General features: G+C 39.6%; 1 protein-coding gene across 1 annotated transcript in view; it reads left to right on the forward strand.

The window, feature by feature from the left end:
• Window positions 1-16,308: 16,308 nt before the first annotated feature.
• LOC145773988 (uncharacterized) overlaps window positions 16,309-23,181 on the forward strand; it is a 32,136-nt gene continuing 25,263 nt past the window's right edge. Inside the window, exons 1-2 of the mRNA XM_082585117.1 lie at window positions 16,309-16,443; window positions 22,966-23,018. Of these exons, the coding sequence (XP_082441243.1) occupies window positions 16,368-16,443; window positions 22,966-23,018 (129 nt within the window). The 5' untranslated portion in view covers window positions 16,309-16,367. The remainder of the gene's footprint in view (window positions 16,444-22,965; window positions 23,019-23,181) is intronic.

The raw sequence follows: 23,181 nt of genomic DNA on the forward strand, positions 1-23,181 counted from the left end.
TAAAAGGTTAGATTTAAAAGGCCAAAAGCGTTAAGGTCAAAGCTATAATCTATAAAACTTAATTTACAACTACATGAATACAGCACGACAACCTGTCCTATTGGTCACAGCGGTAAACCATAATCTCTTCTTGGGAAAATTTTAACATAAAGTTCCCGAATCCGTTCGTCTGTATATAATGACCGAAGAAACACACACTTGAACTTCTTTTCAAACAGTGTATTTCTGTAAAATTAGCCCACGGCTACCGAAAACGAGGGGGTGCAACGCCTTACACCACTGAAAAACTGTCACTACAGAACAGATTACTTGGATAAAAGACGGAACCTTTGTCCAGCTAGCAAGCACTAAGCCAACAGTTAAAAGTGCGGCCAACTTTCAAACAATCATTTTACGAATGACCAGAATAGATAGCAATATCTCAAATTCACGTATGCAGTACTGTGACGCAATAATGAAAGACAATTATGAAGTCATTCCAACAGGTGTTTAAAGCTGATGTAATATTTCCTGTTTAAACAGGCCCAAACAGGCCCAAACAGGTTTGACACAATTCTTATGAACGCTGGTGCAATTTTGGCATATGTTTTAGAAATTTCCATGACGTAATATTCAGTAGACTTGAACGGTTTTTATATGACGTTTGATTTGGTGAAAATTGTCGGGAACATAGCGGCCCCTAGTTATGACAGTCTGACATGGCATAACTAAAAAAGAATTGACGACAATTGTGAGCCAATGAATAAAAACACATGATACACAAATTGTTTGAATCACTCACGTTTAAGTTAATACGCAAATACAAAGGGCATGCAAAGAATGAACAACAACACGGAATAATACACGACGATACATGAAATTGGTACCATAGGTACACGCTAAAATGACGCTATATACAATTGTTGCGATAATAACCGACTGTTCTGGGCTCAGACAAGTATCGGCCACCGCAGACAAAACCAGGCTCAAACCCTAACACTTAGGTGTTCTTTACGGGGGCGAGGCACGAAATATCCCTCAACACGTAGTCTACTTTTACTTTCCCCGTACTCTCATCATAGTTGCAGACGGCAACTTTGGCTCTACGAACCACAGGCTTCCCTTTCCTAATTTGTGGAACTACCTCATGCACCCTCCCAAGTTGATACTTCCCACGTTTACCAATGTCTTGGAGAGAACCTACCACTACAAGTTGACCAGGCTCCAAATTCTCGGCCATTTTTAGCCATTTTTTCCGGCCCTGAAGACCTGGCAAGTAAAAATCGATCCATTTACTCCAAAACTGCTGAGAAAGTGACAAATTGAACCGATAATCCCTTCTTAATTGGTCACGATCATGTGGTTGCCCAACAGCACAGTATGGGTCTAAGTATGGGGTCAAAAGTGAGGCAGGGGTGATGACAGTAAAATCCCTAGGGTCGTCACTCAAAGGTACCAAAGGGCGTTCGTTCACGATCCGAACGGCACTGCCTGTGTACGTAAGCAGTTCAATAAAATTGGGCTTACGAATCGAAGAGTCCAAAATGTGAAAAAAGTACTTGGTCATATCGGCCACGAAACCAAATCTACCAAGCCGAAATCTTGCCAAGACATCTACAAGAGAGTTAACAAATCAGGACCCGAAAACATTACATCATTAACACAAGTTCCTCGAAATTCAGATTGTTTTAAAGCCTTGTTCCTTAAAGCAGCAGCTCTATCTGACGCCAACACAAAATTGTTAGGTAGATCAATATCTTCCTTCAACGGAACAGGCATCTCAAATCGACCATCCCCCAACCCAATATTCGGTTCGACAAGTTCTCTAGCCAAAATATCATTGCGAGACAATTCACAGGTTTCATTTTGCAAAGTCAAATCCTGAATGACTTTATTCAGGTCTGCTATTTCCATATCACGAGACTCAATTTTACGCTGAAATCCAGAGATGACATCCGACTCTGAAGACGTCTGCACTCTGCACACTTTAGCAACGCTTTCAACTAAGGGTGACTTACCACCACAAGCCAACCAACCGAGAGGAGTGAGTAAAGCATGCGGTTCACTGCGATTTTCACCAACACGTTCTTCTTTTGCCCACATCAAATAAGCGTTGTCGTTGCCAATCAGTACATCTACAGTACTACAATCATTCAAATGAAACATATTCACGTCATGAAAATGACGGAAACCACTTAAATCTTGTTTATGGGGTAAAGTTTTAACATCGTCAGCCCAAGCTGGGTTAACCACCGAGGTTATATCACAAAACAGTTCATCAGTCTCTAACGACTGGATGTTGAGTTCAACAAGGTCAGCACAAGTAGGTTTCTGACCAGCCAGAGTATCCATTTTAAACGACGCTTTATCATACGGTTTAAGACCAAGTTCGCACACCAAGTCACTCGAAACAAAGGTCAACTGCGAACCAGGATCATGCTGACAATACACCAACTTCGATTTGCCAGTCATTGGATTCAAAACACGAGCAGCAGTAACGCGGTTAAAGGCTGCTTTAACATTTCCAATCTTAACATTACGCACAGGAACTCTGGCACCAGCCTCATCTTTACCGACCAAATCCAGAGAATCACGTGACGTCACATAAAAATCATGCAGAAGAAAATAGTGTTTCCTATCGTTGGTAGGTCCACACTTACGACAGTTATTTGCATGATTACAGTCTCTAACCATATGCTGGCGCAAACAATTCAAGCATTTGCCAGCTTTCACAATGACATCTCTCCGATCTTTAGGTGTCAAGCGCAAAAATTCTTTACAATTAGACAAAAAATGATATTCAACTTGACCACGTGACGAACAACAAAAACACGCCGGTATGTCACTATGTCTGGCCACACCGCCGCGCGGTGCGCCAACAGCAGTCGAGTACTGCGAACTCCCTGAAATCACATTATCATGGGGTTTTACCGACGTCTGCCTAACCGGACATGAAGGCAATTTTCCTTTGCCAAACTTTTTAAAATGCTGCGACTCACCAGAATCGCCCATTAGCATAATGCTAAAATCAGTCGACTTGCGCGTTTCCTCCCGTACTACAAAATCAAACAAACTCTGAAAAGTAGGTTCCTCAGTGCTACCATACTGATCACCTAAAAAGTCAAGATAACGCTGCTTAGCGTCAAACGGGAGTCGTTTAGCCAAATCCAAAACAAAACGTCCTTCTAATTTATCACGCTGACCATAAGCTTTCGCGTAAAGCAAACACTGCGACAATTCATCTTTAAACTCTTTCAAATCACTGGAAGAGATAGAAGTCAATTTGCTACCATAGCGATACTTTCTAATTTCTGGTTCTGCGAAAAGACCTCCACGAACTCCAAAACGTTGGGACAAGCGAGATAACGACATTTCTATCCTGTCTTCCTCTGACAAGCCAGGAGTGTCGGAAACCAAATTAGCAATCGTTTGTGCAGCTGTTCTAACACAAGCTGCTTGCAACAAAGTCAAACGAGTTCCCTTAAAGGGCGAAGCTGCCATCAAGGCCATAACACGATTTTTAAAGAAGACAAATGGCATATTATTACCATCGTAACCAATCAAGGCCGCCTTATCGAAGAACGTCCTACTATTTTGGTATTCAAAAAAGCAATCCTGCTGTTGAGAACTCGATTTAGCGGGAGAAGACAAGCTATATCCCTTAATGGGCTGAGTGGGCTCAGTCACATGCACAGCCCGATCACGATCCTCACATACGTTAAAATCAGGAGACACGATACGCCTCTCACAACCACCCAAATTACGTGTAGCTGGGCGATCAGCAACTAGCGGCGCAGAAAACTTTGAAGGGGGCAAAGCATTACTGCTAATGGCGGCCCCGTGACCTGTACGCTCTGGGGGAGGAGTTCGGTTGTAATTTGCAGACCTTGGCTCTACAGCCTTCGGAAGACCCTTAGCCGCGGCCCCGAGACCTCCTGAAACAGCTGGAAAACATGTGGATTGTACAGGTCCACTTACAGATTGAACAGGCGTCTGGAAAAGGTTAGGTAAATTAAACTGCGATTGATGTTCACTTCTGGAATGCCTAGAAGAGCCCTTCCTAGAGCTACGCCGGGAGCCCAACTCAGAACGATATTCAGCTAAAGCTACCTCCTTACGTTGTTCAGCCCTCAACTGTGCGTCTTTGAGTGCGAACTCAGCAGCTCTCGCTTCGGCTCTCGCGGCGGCCTCAGCAGCTCTCGCTTCGGCCTCAACTCGTATGGTCTCAGCTCTCGCGGCGGCCTCAGCAGCTCTCGCTTCGGCCTCAGCAGCTCTTGCTTCGGCCTCGGCTTGGATCTGGAGCTCTTCTCGTCTTAGCTGTAGGTTAATTTGTGCAACTATCCGTGACGAGCTCTCAGACATCCTAGTGCTTACATTTGAGGCGCTATCCTCAGGATGTATGTCAGCATCTAACCTATCTGAGAAATCACTTTCTTTTTGTTCGAAGTTATTTTTTAACGAGTTAAATTCGGGATCTACCCTATCACGAAGTTCTGCCAAGATTGCAGAGTTAACAATTTTACTCAAAAGAGCATGGAAATGCCTTAATTCCTCTTCTAAAGTAGATAAGTTAGATCTAAAAATTAACAGTTCCTGCTTATCACTCAAAGAACCTAGGGCCACAGAAAGTTTCCCAATTTGAGTCAAAATATCCCGTCTAAGATGCCGGGCCTCTCGAACTGACTTAGCCTCATCGTTAATGGGTCCCTCCCCAGAATGGCCTGCCCGACCGCAAAGAACATCATCAGGCTTAAACTCAGTCGAGTCGACGGCGGTCGAGTCCCTGTCACCACCGAGTGTAGACATATTAAATGTTAGGGCTAAATTTAACAATTAAAAAATTAAGTTACACAAACACACAAAATTACAGTAGTTATAAAAAACTTAACTGCAAAGACCGTAAAAATACAAAAAAGAATTTAAATGCACGATACCGTAGCTGTACGAGTAGGCTATGTGAAGTCCAAACGTCCACAAAACTTGCTTGGATTCTTCCACTTGAATCTTCAAGCACAGATGGATTGCCTTTAATCTTCTTTCTTGCCAATAAATGTCAAAGTTATTTTTCTTCTGTACCAAACTGAGAAGAAATGTCTTTACTTTTTAGCTTAAAGTTCTTCAGTTGCCTACCGAGAAGAAATGTCTTTAATTTCCTTTGCTTCTTTAGACTACCAACCAATAAGATCTTCTTTTATTATTTCTTTGCTTCTAAGTGCTTCTTAGCCTACCAACTACAAACTTCGTCTTTTATTTTTTTTGCTTCTAAGTGCTTCTGTGCCAAACACTAGACAGAGAATCGTCTTTTATTTTTTTGCTTCTAAGTGCTTCTGTGCCAAACACTAGACAGAGAATCGTCTTTTATTTTTTATGGTCACAGCGGTAAACCATAATCTCTTCTTGGGAAAATTTTAACATAAAGTTCCCGAATCCGTTCGTCTGTATATAATGACCGAAGAAACACACACTTGAACTTCTTTTCAAACAGTGTATTTCTGTAAAATTAGCCCACGGCTACCGAAAACGAGGGGGTGCAACGCCTTACACCACTGAAAAACTGTCACTACAGAACAGATTACTTGGATAAAAGACGGAACCTTTGTCCAGCTAGCAAGCACTAAGCCAACAGTTAAAAGTGCGGCCAACTTTCAAACAATCATTTTACGAATGACCAGAATAGATAGCAATATCTCAAATTCACGTATGCAGTACTGTGACGCAATAATGAAAGACAATTATGAAGTCATTCCAACAGGTGTTTAAAGCTGATGTAATATTTCCTGTTTAAACAGGCCCAAACAGGCCCAAACAGGTTTGACACAATTCTTATGAACGCTGGTGCAATTTTGGCATATGTTTTAGAAATTTCCATGACGTAATATTCAGTAGACTTGAACGGTTTTTATATGACGTTTGATTTGGTGAAAATTGTCGGGAACACCTATGCCATAACATCCACAGTCAAATGAAACATTTCAGCATCTAGGGTTAGGCCTACATTCAACTCAGAAAAAAAAGAAGCTAAAATACAATAACTTTTACAAGAACTGAAAATAAGGAGACATCTTGATCGATACTACAGGAAGGCCTACCATCTGCGCCGTATAAGAAATAACACTAAACAAAAATGCCATAACACCCAATAATACCTTGTGCCAAAATCTCACAAAAACTACAAAGAAATAACATTATAAACGAACACCTCAACTCAAACAAAACACTGTGTGCACTCTGCTTCTGTTCTAAGCAGAACAGTCAGAAGTCGCCAAAGACTTTGAATCTTTGTGCATTGATGCAAAAAAATTCTTTGCAGTTTTCATCTACGCTTAGCTCATCCAAATACACTTAATGGACATGGCACATGGCAATGAAATTGAGTCTTGAAGCAGTCATTGTGCTTCGGAGCCATGTTTTTAAGCGGCGGAGCGAGCTAAACGATCTTTCAGCTTCTGCAGAAGAAGGGCCATTGACCAATATCAAATTTACAAGTTTTTCCACACTGGCATAAAACTCTTTGACAATAATAGGCCTAAGTCCCATTAACTTGTTTGGAACATCGCACACATACTTGATCGGCCCAAATTTCTGATGGAAGTGGCTTAAATCTTGGCCTAAAATTTTCACGTCGAAGCCATATCGTTCCAACGCTGTAACAGCACTGTCGTTGACTGTGCCAGATACTAAAACTTCAAGCATTCGGTGACTTTTAATTCCTTCGCCATTGAAGCGGTGGGTGAGGCCTTGCTGCACTATGCTGTCAATAGATGCACAGAACTGCCTTCTGTAATGAGAAGCGAGGTCATGGGAAGCACTTTGCTCACAGCGCTTTCTTGAAATTTGGACTTTAGCTAAGCCTAAAGCTATCTACTTGCTGCTGAAATTCCTTGTATAACTGCATAAATTGTTCTTCATCTCTAAGATTCTGGTAATTAACTTTTGAGTTTTCAACCAGCTCCATCATGTCGCTGATGGTATAAGACTTATCTGCAACAGGCCAGTTATCTTTTCAAGTGGTTTGAATAAAACTTGGCAAAACTGCAATGCAAAGTATGTGTTGCCTTGCAATAATTGGGAATAATGGCCTAATGATTTCGCATTGTTGAAATTTTGAAGTGTGTTTAGCAATGCTCGTAGTTTGATAACACTGAAGAAATGGCCGGTACACGTGTCAGCCATCTTGTTTGGCACAAAGTGTGCAAGCCATGGTGGGATTCCTCCTGCAGGGCGATTTTGAACTTGCCAGACTGATTTTGCAAACTACTTAGCTCCTGAACAATTCCCATAGCATTATGCACATGCAGGTCTCTATTGCATATTTGCGTTGTCTTGCGAGTCGGAGTTTCCAAGCAAACAACTAAAAAGTTGTGCAAAAAAAAAAAATGAAAATAAAACACAAAAGTAGAAAAAATATAAAAATTAAATTTTTATCTCTACATTAGTGGGGGGGGGGGGTAATTTTGCATTAGTTACCCCCCACTCCAATTGGTGGGGGGTAATCACCCCCGCGGCCCCCCCTCTAACGGAGCTCATGATTTCCATATTGGCCAGTTCATAAAGCTCGCTAATATTGTTACCACATAAAAACAAACTGGATTCATCAGCAAACATTACAGATAATAATTAATCAATAATTTAATAATCAGCATGTCAATATCAAACACGCGCAGTCTACCCACAGTCTCTATATTACTAGTCTGGAAGGCTAACGAAAAAGGCAGTTGTCGTCGCTCGTGAAACAGCGCTCCTAGTGGTGGTAGGGTATATTATGAAAGCAAAGCACCAAAGGTATGCAAATACAAGCATATTGTCAACTATCAATGGTGAAATTGTGCAAGATATTGTGGTTGCAGACTTGTTTTTAACTAATGTAGAATGTTTAGGATGTTAGTTCCAGTATTTATCTAGAAAAATTCGTTTGGTTTACTTTTCTGAGGCTTAGGTTAGCATGATTACAAGTAGTTAAAAGATGATGTGAGTTCAAATTATTAAGGAATTGAATTTTGGCTTCTTCAGCAGAAGACCAAAACATAGGTTGTTGAAAGGCTGGTTAGTAGATAAACTTTTCTGCCAGGAATATTAGGCACTGGTTAGTTAAAAGGAAGGCACTTGTTGCCAATGGAAATTGACCTAGACTCAAGATGAAACAGTAGGCTACTTTTGTCTTATTCAAAGTCTATAAATATATATATATGTACTGTACACTGTACAGGTAATTAATACTGAAGAATTTTTAAAAGATATTAATTACATTATGTAAATATCAGACATGTGCAAATTATGATGCACTGGTCAAGTCTATACTTGTCACAATCAACAATTTTGCTGTTCATTAAGAATATGTGAAATACAGTCAAAATTTTTTCCCATTCTTGTGGCTAGTTTTCTAGGTTAATAGGCCCAATAAGTTTATTCTAACTTGCCATTGAATATTTATTGTTTGTCAGTTTACACTACAGACTGCAGATGTTTTGGCAAAAAACTTGTTTGTTTACTACTGATAAAAATATAAAGTTACGTATGTTATCTTCTTTCTTGTTCCACTTAAGATATTTTGCACCAAAATGAAGAAGTGCATTTGACATGACACATTTGTAGCCTATATATTATGAGCCTATATACTATGAGTATATTATGAGTGACTTTGTCGCTTTAAATTACTGAACCTGCATACTTACCAGTACCGTACTTAAAATTGTCTTGCTAATGCTCTTTGTTTACAAATTATTTTTGGGAGTGACTATTTTGAGTGCCACAGATTGAAACATATCAACTTTTTGTTGTAGGCCTATCACTAAATAAAACAACTTTATGCACTTTTTAAAAATAAGTGTCAACTGAATTAGTTGATCAATCAATGTTTTTGGAAATGATGCTGGCTAAGTAGCATCTGCCAATTACGGTACTAATTTCAAGCCTACTTCAGCTTAAAGCTTCCACAAATATTTAGTAATTATAAACCCTTCAATTATTAAGCTGCTGTATATACTTTAGGGTGGCCAAAAAAAATTGAATTTTTTATTTTTGTTTGCACACCCTCTCATTTGAGGAGGATTCATGAAAAAATGACTCTGTGAAAATTTGAAGTGAATCCGACAAGAGGAAGTGCTCTCCCACCGACCTCAAAGTTTGCTTTTATTGGCATAATTCGTCAAAATTCCTTGAATACCGTATGTGACGTAATTTTTTTTTGACTTATCTACATTGCAGTTGCAGCATTTTTGTTTTAACCATTGTTTTACTCTGAATTTATGATACAATAAGTGTTTCCACATGCAGAAAAACATAAATAATGCACAAAATAGATCACATTAACAAGCGTTTGGTATGAAATTAAATGCACTAAACTTTAGCAAAAACCGCATAAAAGTACGTTCACCAGTCACGATCGCAACGCTTTAGGTGACAACACATTGCCCAGAAATTGCAAGAGAAATGTTTGTAAAGAGTCAAGCTATTGGTTGACTTTATTACACTTGTTGGAAGCAGCTTTCTGTGGTGTTCGACCACTTGATAGAGGAGTTGGCGCTGTTGTTCATTTTTTGTAAGGACTTCATTGAAGTCAGTAGCTAATTTGACTGCCCAGTGCCCGCTCTGCACAATCATTGACGGCTTTGAGATGAAGCCAAACTTTGCAGGCTTCTTCATAATCATCACGATCACGCCATGTGTCGACAGAAGCAGTGACTCGAAAAGGTTAAGTGAATGCTGGGTTATAAACTGTGCCAAAGAGAGACGTTGAAACTTGACAATTTTGTTTGGGGCAACACGACGAACATCTTCAGGAAATGGGTCTTTCTTAAGAGCATTAACGATTGCTTTCTTTTCATCATCTGTGTTATTATCATTGAATAAAGGTAGTGCAGCAAGATCCTCACTGATGTACCACAAGCGCAACCTCAACTTTTTTCTGAGAAATTGCATTGTCAACCTCTTTATAATCCTCTGTGAGCTGTAACATTGCTAGGTCATTTGTAGGGGCAGATATTGATGAAGGTGCTGCAAACCAAAAAGTGGCATAGATAGTCAGGCTTGTCCATGGGAATGGGATTCCCACGGGAATCCCATGGGAAATGTCCCATGGGATGGGATGGGACAGCACGAATTGCATTTCCCATGGGACAGTAGCTAGGCATTTTTATTTAAAAAATGATATGAATTGTCATAGATAGACAACTTTTCTGAACTTTAAAGTTAACAAAGTCAATAAATTTTGTCGTTTTGTATCTCTTTTTGTACATTTAGTCCTATCTAGTACACATTAGACTTAAATTTCCATAAATTTAATAAAATTTATTGAATTATATTTTGATGGGAATCCCATGGGATGGGATGGGACAGGCATGAATTGCTATGGGATGGGACAGAAAAAAATGTCCCATAAACAAGCCTGTAGATAGTAGTAGTTAATATTACTTCATGTGCAACTGTACTGCACGCAAGTGGCAGTGTAATCTTATTGATCTTCATCTCGTAGCAGAGACAGCGAAGAACCACACTCCATACAGGCAGCTGACATGGCCCCTCAAGACAGTCAACAAATGGACACCCACTCTCTAGTGTTGACTCTCTTGAGGGGCCATGTCAGCTGCCTGTATGGGGTGTGGTTCTTCACCACCTCTACTACGAGATGAAGGTCAATAAGGTTACACTGCCACTTGCTTGCAGTACAGTTCTTGTGGGTGAAAGCTAATATCGCTACCACTGCAAAGACTCACGTTGTTACCAAACTAAAACGCATCCATCAAGAGCATATAGGAGAATCAAAGCACAAAGGGAGGCGAAATTCAGCTTCCTAGCTGAGGACCCAATGCATCGCAAAGCTGCTGCAAAGTATAGAAAGCGCAAAGATGATGAACAAAGACGCAACAGAAATCGCATTGATCCAGTACCATCAAGTGCTGCTGCTTTCTCATCTGAAAATGATCAGCAGATGATAAAGATTCTTCCAGTGACCCACTATTTGCACCACAAATCCAAATAACAGCAAAACAAAAGAAAACTCAGTAGGAGCAGCCATTACCAAAACGCTGCATTATCGATAATCCACTGTTTAATGCAGCACTGAACAGAACTATAACATCAAGTCGTCAAGCAATGATGATCATCACTCCTGATCTTGCTGCAGCTGGAATTGATGTAAATGAATTGACAATGTCACATTCCTCTGTCATGAATGCTCAAAACACCTCACGTGAAAGCCTTGCAGCTGCAGTGCGGAAAAAATTTAACCAACAGTTCCACTTGTTGCTCATTTTCATGGTACCATTTGACTAATGTCACTGGCACACAGTGCGACTCTTTGGCCATTGTAGTTTTTGGTATGCATGTTGAAATACCGCTTGGCATTCCGAAGCTGCCTATTGGAACGGGATCACTAATGGGCCAAAAAGTAGTGGAATTCATACACGAGTTGTAGCAGAGCATTTAGCTGCACTTTGTTTTGACACAACATCAAGCAATATGAGAATCCACACTGGAGCTATCACTGTCGTGCAGCAGGCATTTAATCGAAGGCTGCTATTTCTTGCATGCCGTCGTCTCAAAGCCGTCAATGATTGTGCAGAGCGGGCACTGGGCAGTCAAATTAGCTACTCACTTCAATGAAGTCCTTACGGAAAATAAACAGCAGCGCCAGCTCCTCTATCAGGTGGTCGAGCACCACAGAAAGCTGCTTCCAACAAGTGCAAGTAAAAGCCAACATGCCAACATCTCCATTAAATAAAATCAATGGCTTGACTCTTTACAAACGTTTCGTTTGCTTTTTCTGGGCAATGTGTTGTCACCTAAAGCGTTGCGATCGTGACTGGTGAACGTACTTTTATGCGGTTTTTGCTAAAGTTTAGTGCATTTAATTTCATACCAAACGCTTGTTAATGTGATCTATTTTGTGCATTATTTATGTTTTTCTGCATGTGGAAACACTTGTTGTATCATAAATTCAGAGTAAAACAATGGTTAAAACAAAAGTGCTGCAACTGCAATGTACATAAGTCAAAAAAGAATTACGTCACATATTTAAGGAATTTTGACGAATTATGCCAATAAAAGCAAACTTTGAGGTCGGTGGGAGAGCACTTCCTCTTGTCGGATTCACTTCAAATTTTTACAGTGTTATTTTTTCATGAATCCTCCTCAAATGAGAGGGTGTGCAAACAAAAATAAAAAATTTCAATTTGTTTTGGCCACCCTAATATACTTGGTACATTGAAACTTATGAACTTTAAAGACCACTACTTCAAACTATAAAGTAATCAATTCCTTAGCAATTTGAAAACTCACATCATATTTTAACTACTTGTAGTCATGCTAGATATTAACTGTAACTAACATCCTAAACATTCTACATTAGTTAAAAACAATCTGCAACCACAATATCATGCAGTTTCACCGTTGATAGTTGGCAATATGCCTGTATTTGCATAGCCTACCTTCCAAGCAGATTCTGTAATTTGACCACAGTCTCCATATTAAAAACTTAAGACCAACTTAGATGGATAATCTGGTAATAAGAAAAAATAGCCTAGGCCTATTTAGCGGTAATCTGCAAATAAGAATTTAGCCTACTAAAAGTTAAAACAACCTGCAGTTGACATTACTCGGCTAAGCCTACCTAGTGCCTATAGACTTTTGGCTACGACTTGCAAAAGTACCCTACCAACACTTGAGGCGCTGTCTCAAATGCAAAGACACAGCCTTGCCTAGCAACGCCATTGAGTTTCCAGACTAGTATTATAGAGACTGTGGTCTACCTACCTTCTCTTGCCATTTTTGCTTATGCTTTCTTGAAACCATTTCTACGCTTGAGTAACCTACGTCAAAGGTAGCTGTAGATTACGCGCCATCTAGTAGATGAAAGATTTCAGAGAACACTTCGACTACTGGATACTTCACTCGTTGGACGGGTCTTCGTCTGTGGTTCAAAGCTCACTTTGTAAATGAAACTGTCGTGATTAAGTTTTCAAAGAAGCTTTTTTAGTCTAAGGGTAAACTGTTTACTCGCTAACCAGACATGGAGTCGAACCACGATCCACCAGAAGCGAAGTTGGTTGCCTGGGCTGGAAAGTGGCGAGGGTCTATCTCAGTGGTTCCATCAATGGTCATCAGCAATTGTGACGTCACAAGAAGGTTTAGCGACATCATCATCATCGAAATCATCCACAAACAATAAAAATCAAAATAGTTTAAAAATTTGTTATATAATGTAATGTGTTTTCATATATGGTGGTGCTGTATCTATCCAGATATGCGTTGCTCCTCAGCGCTTCAAAAATCAGACAGTGTCAGCGCAGTTTGGAGAGGCGCAGCCACAAGAAGGCGTCAGCCAAAATTTACTCAACTTTTACGATGAAACTTTTAAACCTATATTAAAATTTTAAAGAACAATCGACTATGATTTTAATGTTGGCGACAGTTACGGTAGTTGGTTCATAAAAGTTTCAAACGAAAACTTCACTCGGTAATTATGTAAAGTTCCTAAACTTGTAAGATGTCGAAACATGAAACCATTGATTTGCCAAAATAACTGGACATTTTTGCCCAAATTCGCGACGTTTTTTTCAGCGAGGAGGTGACCGCCCCCCTCCCCCCCATCTCCTACGGCTATGATCATCCGATGTCAGGTTGGCAATTTACAAGAACCAGTGTTATCAAACAAACAGTTTAAAGTTCGCTGTATCTAGTCCTGGCATCACCCACATTGTTCGTTGATATGTTGCACAAATTTATCTCATCATGAGCCAACAGTTTGAAGAACTTTCCACTTAGCAAAGTCACAAATTGTTTGCACTTCCACGTCGCCGACCGTTTACCGAGCTATTATTGTCCCGCACAATGCTACATTGTTGAGATCATAAGTGCCCTGCAAACAATGAACAAGCACTTTGGAAGATTTTAGTTACGATAAATTAATCATGAACAAACAATTTGTAAGATAATATACCCATAGCGGAGTTATTGATATTTGCGCTTGGCGGAATCAAGTTAGCTAAGTTGTCATTGTCGTTCTGAATGATTTGCAGTAGTTTGAATTCCCACACATGGAAGCCTAGCAATACTGCCATGCTTTCTATTTATATGAATAAATTAAATACAATTTGAACCGATTTGTTCATAAAGATAGGATTATGTCTAACAGTTTGATGGTTGGCAATTGAAGGATTTAATTTTATCCGGTGTCGTATTAAGACTGCACCACACAATTACAGTGTTGCATGTGCGGGGAAGATTTCTGTTTTAGAATTTACAGCGAATTGCAATCGACAACGTCTTTTGATGAATAATTCCTTTCAATTTTGACAATGCTTAATGTACAGTAACACAGGAGCCTTTTACAACCTGTAGTGCGTCACAATGGCCGACAATATAAATGAAATCCATCGTCATCTAATCCACTCGTCGTCTTCGTGTGAGCCTCTGGGGACGAGGGTCCATCCTTTTACCACCCTAGATTCACGATGATCCATCCTGTGAGTACCATCTGCACATTAGCAGATGAGAAACGAAACTTGCCAACAAAGAACCTCCAGTCCTCCACCCGTATGGCACAGCTGCAAGGGGAAACTGATAAGTTCAGACGCCCACCATTCTACAGCTCAACATAGAAGGCTACACAACAAGCAAGATCAAAGTTGTGGAGCAACTTGTCCATACCAACCGAGCACTCGTCATCTAATCCACTGAAGCTTCCCCAACATGATTCTATCCCATTGTTTTAATATAGAGACGAGCTCATCGTGAACTCAACTCGGCTCCAACGTGCTAGGAATTCAAAATATCTTGGTTCCTTAATTCTTCCTGTTTCACCAGACTTATGACCGGTGGCTGAATATTTTAATTAAACGGGCGGGAAAGAAAAGAAGCCAATATAAGAACTTCTTTCAATTGTGAAATGCGTCATGTTCAAAGAATCGTTTAAATTTAAGTTAATCTACTTCTAATTTTATTCAAGTTACTTTATGACAAGAGTTTTAATTTGTAAAACTTGTTTTGAAATGTGTTGACCTAACACGAAGCTTCTTTGCAGATTAAACCCACGTGACTTGCAACAGTATCTGTTTACCTCCTTTAGTTGTTCAAGTATGCTTTTGCTGAGTACCTAAAGCAGATAATAATCTTACCATTGGGCTACAATTTGTAAATTATCTTCCACAATCACAAGGCCTGGGTTAATGTAAGGACACACAACGCAAATCTGATGTAGTATGTGGTTGTACAATGTAAGCAGCAAGCTGCAATACATCAAGAATGCATCCCAAGAATGTGAGTACAAAACAACAATACAATGAAACGAGATGTATTTGCTAGAACTTGTGTCACTAGTGATGATGGTTGCAAACGAGACAAGCTCGAAATTTCTCCCATGAGGGAATCAAAGACACAAGGCTATTGCACGAAATCAATGTTGTGGCAGTGAGTATTGCGACACCAAACAAGAGCATAGTATTGTTTTTAAATATATACAAAGACTAGGATTGTTGTATGAAGTGTATCAGCCCTCGTACAAACTGCGTCAATTGTTGTGTCCACTCCCTTGTGCTCTAAAGACTAGCACACCACAGTCAACAGCCCTTTACTCTTTATCGCTAGTTTGCGTTCAATAATAACGACATGCGATAAAAATTCATTTTCTAAAACATGGCTTAAAACTTTATATTGTTTTATAAATTTTATATGTCAACTATATTCTACAGGCACCATCCCTTGTCCTTTATCACTAATTTGTGCTCAATAGTAATGAGATGCAATAAAATCTGTGTTAAAATTTTGTATGTCAACTATTTTCTACTCTCCCTCGAAGTGAAAGACTGAACGTGCAGACTGCAGATGGCATGCAAAGGCAAAAAGTAGTTGACTCTTTATCAAGCAAAATCTTAATATTTTTATTTACGTTGATTCAACATGTACCAACGATGTAACGCAATCAACTTATAGCTGGAGGTTTGCTGTTTCCCACAAAGAAGTTCCATTTTTTCTGTTTACGGTTTGCTCACGTTACGACCATTCCGCTGTACTATAAGTTTGAGGTCTGGGACTGGGTTGTAGCCAAATGAAAGTCAAAACAAAATAACCGAATTAAACTGTGCTGTTTGTAGTCTTGGTGATGAAAATAAGTTTGAGTTAGAACAATTCCGCGTGGATTAGATTGTATCATTTGTTGACAAGCTGGCTTGTAGCCAAAAAAAATACGAAAATTGATATGTGTCAGTGGAAACTATTCTTGAAGATAATGGTTTATGTTGGCTTGCTCACTGGAATTTGATGATTGCTTGATTCGCAATGTTTTTCTTGAGGAAAGCACCATTAAAATCAATCACATTTGCGTTTTGCAGCATCAACTACAGATACTTAGTTTTAACCTGTTCTTTTGTCAAGTTTCTTAAACTAAATACAAAATGTCTCACAAACAAACCAGAACAGTTGTTCCGAATAATGAATTGGTGGATGAAGGTGACTTGTTAACCAATCTTGGTAAGTTTGCTTGTGGGGTTTCTATGATATGTAGATTAGTCTACTTTGATATTCATAACTTTTTTGACTTTTTTACACATAAATATCACATTTTCAAATTTGTTGCTACATTTTACTGCAAGAGAACAAAAAATTTCAACCACTGTGATTCTAGCATCAAGTTGTGTAGGCGTCAAATTTAACTCTATAATTACCGGGATTTTTGAGCTGTTGTAAAGAAAGGTACTAGGTAGTTACGTAATGAACTTATTTGAGCGCAGTTTGCATTGTAATTGAAATACTTGAAAAATTAAAAATATACATACTAAGGGTCAGTGGCGGCTGGTGAGCTGTGAAAGCTGTTGAGCTGTGAAATGGTGGTGCTGCGGACGGGCGCAGCCCGGCTGCGTCTTCGCAGAAGGCGAGTAAAACGGCGGGGGGACTGGGGGGCCTCCCCCAGAAAATTTTGAAAAATGACACTTAATTTGGTGCATTCTGTGCGCATCTTCAGCTCTAAATTGTAATGAAAAGTTAAGATAAAACTTTCGCGATTAGAACTTTATCATGCAGATGCAAATGTAAAAAAATTAAATTTCTGCACTTGGCATGTCTATAATTGGCTAAATTGCTGCTAGGCTGTTAAAAATTACGGATGCAACCTAGTTCGTACCATGAACAGTTCATACCGTCAGTTCGTACCTTGAAAAGATCGAGAAAAAAAAACAAAAAAAGCCAAAGTCGCTGATCGCAGTTTCCGCAATCATTTTAAAATTTTCCCCCTGAAAAGAGCAAGAGAAAAAATAGCACAAAACCGAAGTCCGCTGATTGCAGTTTCCGCAAACATTTTTCCGCAGTTTCCGCTAACCCTAACCATAGAGTAATCTATGCTCTAACCCTAACCCTCGCTGATTGCAGTTTCCGCAAATTTTTTTCTGCAGTTTCCGTTACCCCTTATCCTAATTTCTAACCATAGAGTAATCTATGCTCTAACCCTCGCTGATCGCAGTTTCCGCAAACATTTTTCCGCAGTTTCCGCTTTTACCCTAAGTAACCATAGAGTAATCTATGCTCTAACCCTCGCTGATCGCAGTTTCCGCAAACATGTTTCCGCAGTTTTCGCTTACCCTAACTCTAACCATAGAGTTATCTATGCTCTAACCCTCGCTGATTGCAGTTTCCGCAAACATTTTTCCACAGTTTCCGCTAACTTTCACCCTAACCATTGAGTGATCTATGCTCTAACCCTCGCTGATCACAGTTTCCGCAAACATTTTTCCGCAGTTTCCGCTTACCCTAACTCTAACCGTAGAGTAATCTATGCTCTAACCCTTGCTGATCGCAGTTTCCACAAACATTTTCCCGCAGTTTTGCAATTACCGCTAACCACAGTTTCCGCTGTCCCTCGAGTTTATTTCAAATTGTTTGGGGAAACTCCGATCAGCGACTTCGACTTTGTGCTATTAAACTGCGATCAGCGACTTCGGCTTTTTTAATTTTTTCTCTCGATCTTTTCAGGGTACGAACTGACTGTACGAATGGTTCAAGGTACGAACTAGGTTGCACCCAAAATTACATACATACAGCTCTGAAAAAGTTAATGACTTAGATACTTATTAACATATTCCCTGGCTAACTTCCTTTTCTCTTCTATATAACCTTGTGATATGTTGCGTATACTGTAGCACTATATTAAACAGAACGCCAAAAAAGGAAAAGCAGAACATATGAAGAAAAATAGAAATTTATTGTTGCAGATCTTCTAATTGTGACAGCACTCATTTTCACAGTGAAATACAGTGTTGTTTATGTCTTAAAAACGTCTTGTAAATAACTCTGGAGAGTGGAGACGTAAATGAATAGAACGTAGCAACTCTGCACGGTGTGACTCTAGTCTAGAGCATCAAATCGTTAATACATTACAGCGAACTTGGTGAGTGCTCACACTTTCAAATCCACATAAACCAAATACACCTCGTGACCTCTATATAACTTGTTGTAAGCAACTTTAAACTTTCTTTTCGATTTAACAGAGACATTGGTCCATAGGTGTGCGTTATAAAGAGGCATGCAATAAGCTCGAAATATAGCTTGTTTTACATCCACACTACAATGTTTGACAAACGAAGGCACATTATAAGCGGCACAATACAAAGCTCTGATTTGTCTTTTTACATCACTATTGTCATACAACATGTAATCAATAAGCACACCAAGATATTTGGTTGACTGCACAAACTCAACGTGTTGACCTTGAAGGGTCACAAGTCACAACAGAATCACATTATAAGTTCATGCGTTTGTTACTAAAGCAAATGCAATGTGTCTTTGATGCATTAAACATAATATCATGAGATTTAGCATATTCGGAGCAAAGTGACAAAATAGCTTGGAGACCTTTCAAACTCTGGGCAAAACAACACATATCGTTAGCAAACATAAGATTGTTTAAACATACATGACCGATGTAGCAACCTATTGATAATGCATTTAGTTGCTTTGTTAAGTCATCTACATAAACAGCAAAAAGGGCGTAGGATTTCACCCTGTCTGACGCCATGAATAACTGTACAGTGTACATGAATTAGGGAAGGTAGATCCCCAATGTTGTATTCGCATGTACTGGTTGTGGAACCAGTAACTTACATGCAAGTTCTACTGTACAATACAAGGTATGGTTTGTGACGGTGAGTGCATTAGGTAGGTACATGTACATTGTACATTCACGCACTACGTCCTCAACATCAAGTTGATATCTTTTCTTGCTTTCAGTTTGTAATTGAGAAGGAAATCCTGATACGCACACTCACTCAGACGCGAAAAGAAATAAGAATGCGAAGAGCTTTTCTGTTGTTGCTGAAAAGAATCTCTCTAATCCAGAACTGTGGAAATATCAATTCCTCCCATAAACTTTTTAAATTCCTCCTTGGTTACGTTTAAGTATCACGGTGGTATTCGGATACTGTATTCATGATTCCGATATCCATTTAACTTCCAAAGTTCTTGAATTCACTCCAAATCCAGAAAAATTAGTATGATGGCATGCGTGTCAAGTTATTAGCATGTAGGCCTACTACGGTACATCTATGAAAAATAGAGAAAATGTTAATGCATATTGAAATTGTACAGCAGACCAAAAACGAACCAGAGTTTTATCAAAATTTACTGCACAAAAAAATTGTTTCTTTTGTAAGTCCTGTATGTTTCGATTATTATTGCAGCCCCTATTGCCTACCCGTCAACCGGGGTGACTTTGTTCACAGGGGTGACTTTGATCAGCACTGTTTTAGCTTTGTAATCGCCAATTTGAGTAACTGGACTTCGCTCAAATTCCAAGGATGGGGTCTGAAGTACTTGAGCGAAGTCCAGTTACTCAAATTGGCAATTACAAAGCTAAAACAGTGCTGATCAAAGTCACCCCGGTGAACAAAGTCACCCCGGTTGACGGGTAGCTTATAATACAATTTATGAACAGTTGAACAGCTTTGTGACCGGCATACATTAATTTAACAAACAATAAGTTCTAAGTTTACTTGCCACATATACTGTACAAAACACTGTATGACAATAATAGCTTAATCTGCTGCTCAGCTTTCGTATCAACTCTAGCTAATTAGGTTGATCAACCTTAAAATTTACAGTTTAATCAACAGTGGTTTAGCAGCCTAATGTTTTATATTAAGCTAAATTGTTACTGCCGAATGCAGATACTGGTAAATATTAAACTGCTATGGTATTGTATTCTGCCATCTAAAAAAAAACACTGTATTCAAATTCAAGTAGGCTTATAACGCATATGTACAAGTGAAAATGTCCTTCGCTGTACCACTAGGCCTACCTACTGTTATTACATATGTTTGGCGAGAGGCTCATTTTCAGATACATACGCAATATCTGTACCGGTTTGTAGATCAATGCATCATCACAGAATTTATTTTTTTCAGGTTTTCATTAAATTTTATATAAATGGCAGCTCAGTCATAGAGCTGAACAGTTTGGCCACAGAGTTCAAGTGTGCCCTGTCTCTAAATAATTGCCCAACCGGCTTACTCACCCCAGCAGTTTGGGATATGCGCTTATGCCCATTGCCAGACTATCCACAGTAGGCCATACGTAATACATACTTTTAATTTAATACTTTTTTTCCATTAAGCTGTACTGCAGGCTGCAGCCAATAGGTAAATCTCGAAGTGTTGGTTTGGTGCTGAATCGAGGTTACCAGATGTTTTTAAAATTCCCAGTCCAAATGCTACTGAAAAGTAGCCCTCACAGGAGATGAAACAAGCTCAAAAGTAGCCCCAAATATAACAAATTCGCGCAAAATGTAGTCAAAATCAAAAAAAATTGATAAAAATATAACAAAACCAAACAAAAAAACACAACTGCTAAAATTTTCCCGCGACTCCAAAACAAATATAATCCAATTCCCCGGGTAAACCGTAGAACTGGCAACTCTTGGAGCTGTGCTTACACAGCTCCAGGATCATCCCATCTTTGCATTCTAAGGCAGCCAAACTACGTCATTGTCACATGACTTTCATTTGGTTTGTTTGCTTTGATGACATCGGGGCCTTGGAGCTGTTTTAGTTTTTGAGCCAGCCAAAGCGTCATCAAAAAGCAATCATGTGACCAGTGGCTCTGATGTGACAATGAGGTAGTTTCCCTATCTTAGAAAGCGTTTCCCGTTAACAGAGCGAAAAGGTTGGAAAGATCTACAAATCTAAACAGTAAACAGATTAATAAAAATAATAAAAAATCACAACGTTTGCTACATTTCTTATAACGGGAAGAACGAGGGAAAAATTTGGTGGTGCTGCAGCGCCACAGCACCATTACATGAGCCGCCACTGCCAAGGGTCAAACAATATTCTGTTGCATGCATCAAATGCTAAAGTTAAAATTGAAAAATTGTTGCCAAATAAGGCATCTCTCCTTATTGTATCCACTCTTAGTCGCTTTTGTTGTTGGTTTGAATCTTTATCATCGGACTGACAAAACCTTCATAGGGTATTCCTTGCAGTTTCGCATACTTGTAGGGGCTTTGAACCACTGACGCAAGCTTGATTACCGATATTGACAGAGTGAAGTTACCAATTGTTGTTGCCTGTGAATTATTCCGTTTATTAGGTGCCGCTGAATGAGAGCAGTTTTTTTGTTGCTCAAGCGCACACCCCTAAAACTGAACCGCCCAGGGTCGTAGCGAGACCGCAGAGCAAGGGGGGGGGGCCAACTGTTTGTTAGGGGGGGGGGGGGGGCGAAAAATTTTGAATGATGTTGGCATTTTAACCTCTTAAATACTGGTATCCACAAAAATTGCAATATATCAGATTAATGTTAAGACCAACACTGGTCTCTTATTTTATCCGCTAGTTAAATTACGGCAACCATATTACAATGACCAACATAACACAGCAATTGTTGACTTGTTGTATAAATAGCGGTACTTGTTATGAGTAAAAACTTTAACTGGCTCGAAGAAGCTAGTGCCGAGGATTTTGATATATATGATTACATTCCGCCTGTACTCCCGTGAGCTAGTCTATTGCAATTGCAGTCGCGGATGTTTGGATGCAAACCGTCTCACAAACAAGTCTAAATCGATAGATTTCGATACAGAATGTTCAAAGGCCATAAGCACCAAGTTTGCCTGTCTTGGTTGTAACATGCTCCGTCTAGTGGGAGCGTCAACCCTTGTTAACACTGAGAATCCACACTCACAAAGGGCAGTGCTAGATCCAAATGTAGCAATATCTTCTGCAAGGTTGAACACTTCACAGATCAGAAAACTAGAAACAAAATTTATTTACACTGATTGAATTGAAGAGAAAAAATAAACACTGCTTAAAAGATTACGGGTTTATATTTTGTATGCGTTGTCTTCAAAAACCACTTGCTTTGTCACTGCACATTTTGCGATTTATCACTGCACAAATTTGATTTATCACTGCACTAATTGGTTATCGCCGACCCTTAAAATTAAGTATTAGCCTAAGTAGGCTATGGTGTACCGAGAATAGCGACAGCTGATATCAAATAGCCTAATTTGTACCGGTTTGTAGGCCTGCTGGAAAACCATTCCCTCTTTGTTAGGTTATCATTCTTTCCCAAAACATTTCTATTTTGCACAGTTTCTGACAATTTTTCTACCAACCTAACATGTGTTAGCCTTGGTTGAATTGAACATGTTGAGGTTGCCAAAGGAGGGGGTAGGGGGGAGGGGCGAAATTGTTTAATCATCTTAATTCTTAGCTGTTGACTAAACTAAACAATTGTAGTTAATTGGGCCTAGGTTGGAGCTCTGCAACGGGAAAGATGGGCAAAATCATTATAATTGTAGCTGTTGCTCGAGAATGTTGGGATTTTGCCAGGGGGGAATTTTTTCAAGGGGGGGGCGAGGCCCCCTGGCCCCCGGCTGGCTACGGGCCTGGAACCGCCGCAGCTTGATCTTGCATTTTTCCTACACAACACCGGGCGCTGAGCTAACGGGGTGGACAAACCTTGAAAATGTTCATACCTGTTGTCTACTGTACATTGTTTAATTTCCAGATACTATGGAGATTCACAACCTGGAAGGCCAAACTCAGAGCAGAAATGCTGAGGTGAGTCAACATCAGTAACAAATCGTTGCTCACTAAATAAACACAATGTCTGTGTTTTTTGGATAATAATCATGCAGTTAGCGGTGGCCGCTCGATGTTGTAGTTTGTACAATGTGGCCCCACGCCCCCCTTGTGACTTATTCCAAACCTTTTACAGTAGCCT

Source organism: Aplidium turbinatum, chromosome 7, assembly GCF_918807975.1.
Source record: "Aplidium turbinatum chromosome 7, kaAplTurb1.1, whole genome shotgun sequence".
In the NCBI taxonomy this organism is placed as follows: domain Eukaryota; kingdom Metazoa; phylum Chordata; class Ascidiacea; order Aplousobranchia; family Polyclinidae; genus Aplidium; species Aplidium turbinatum.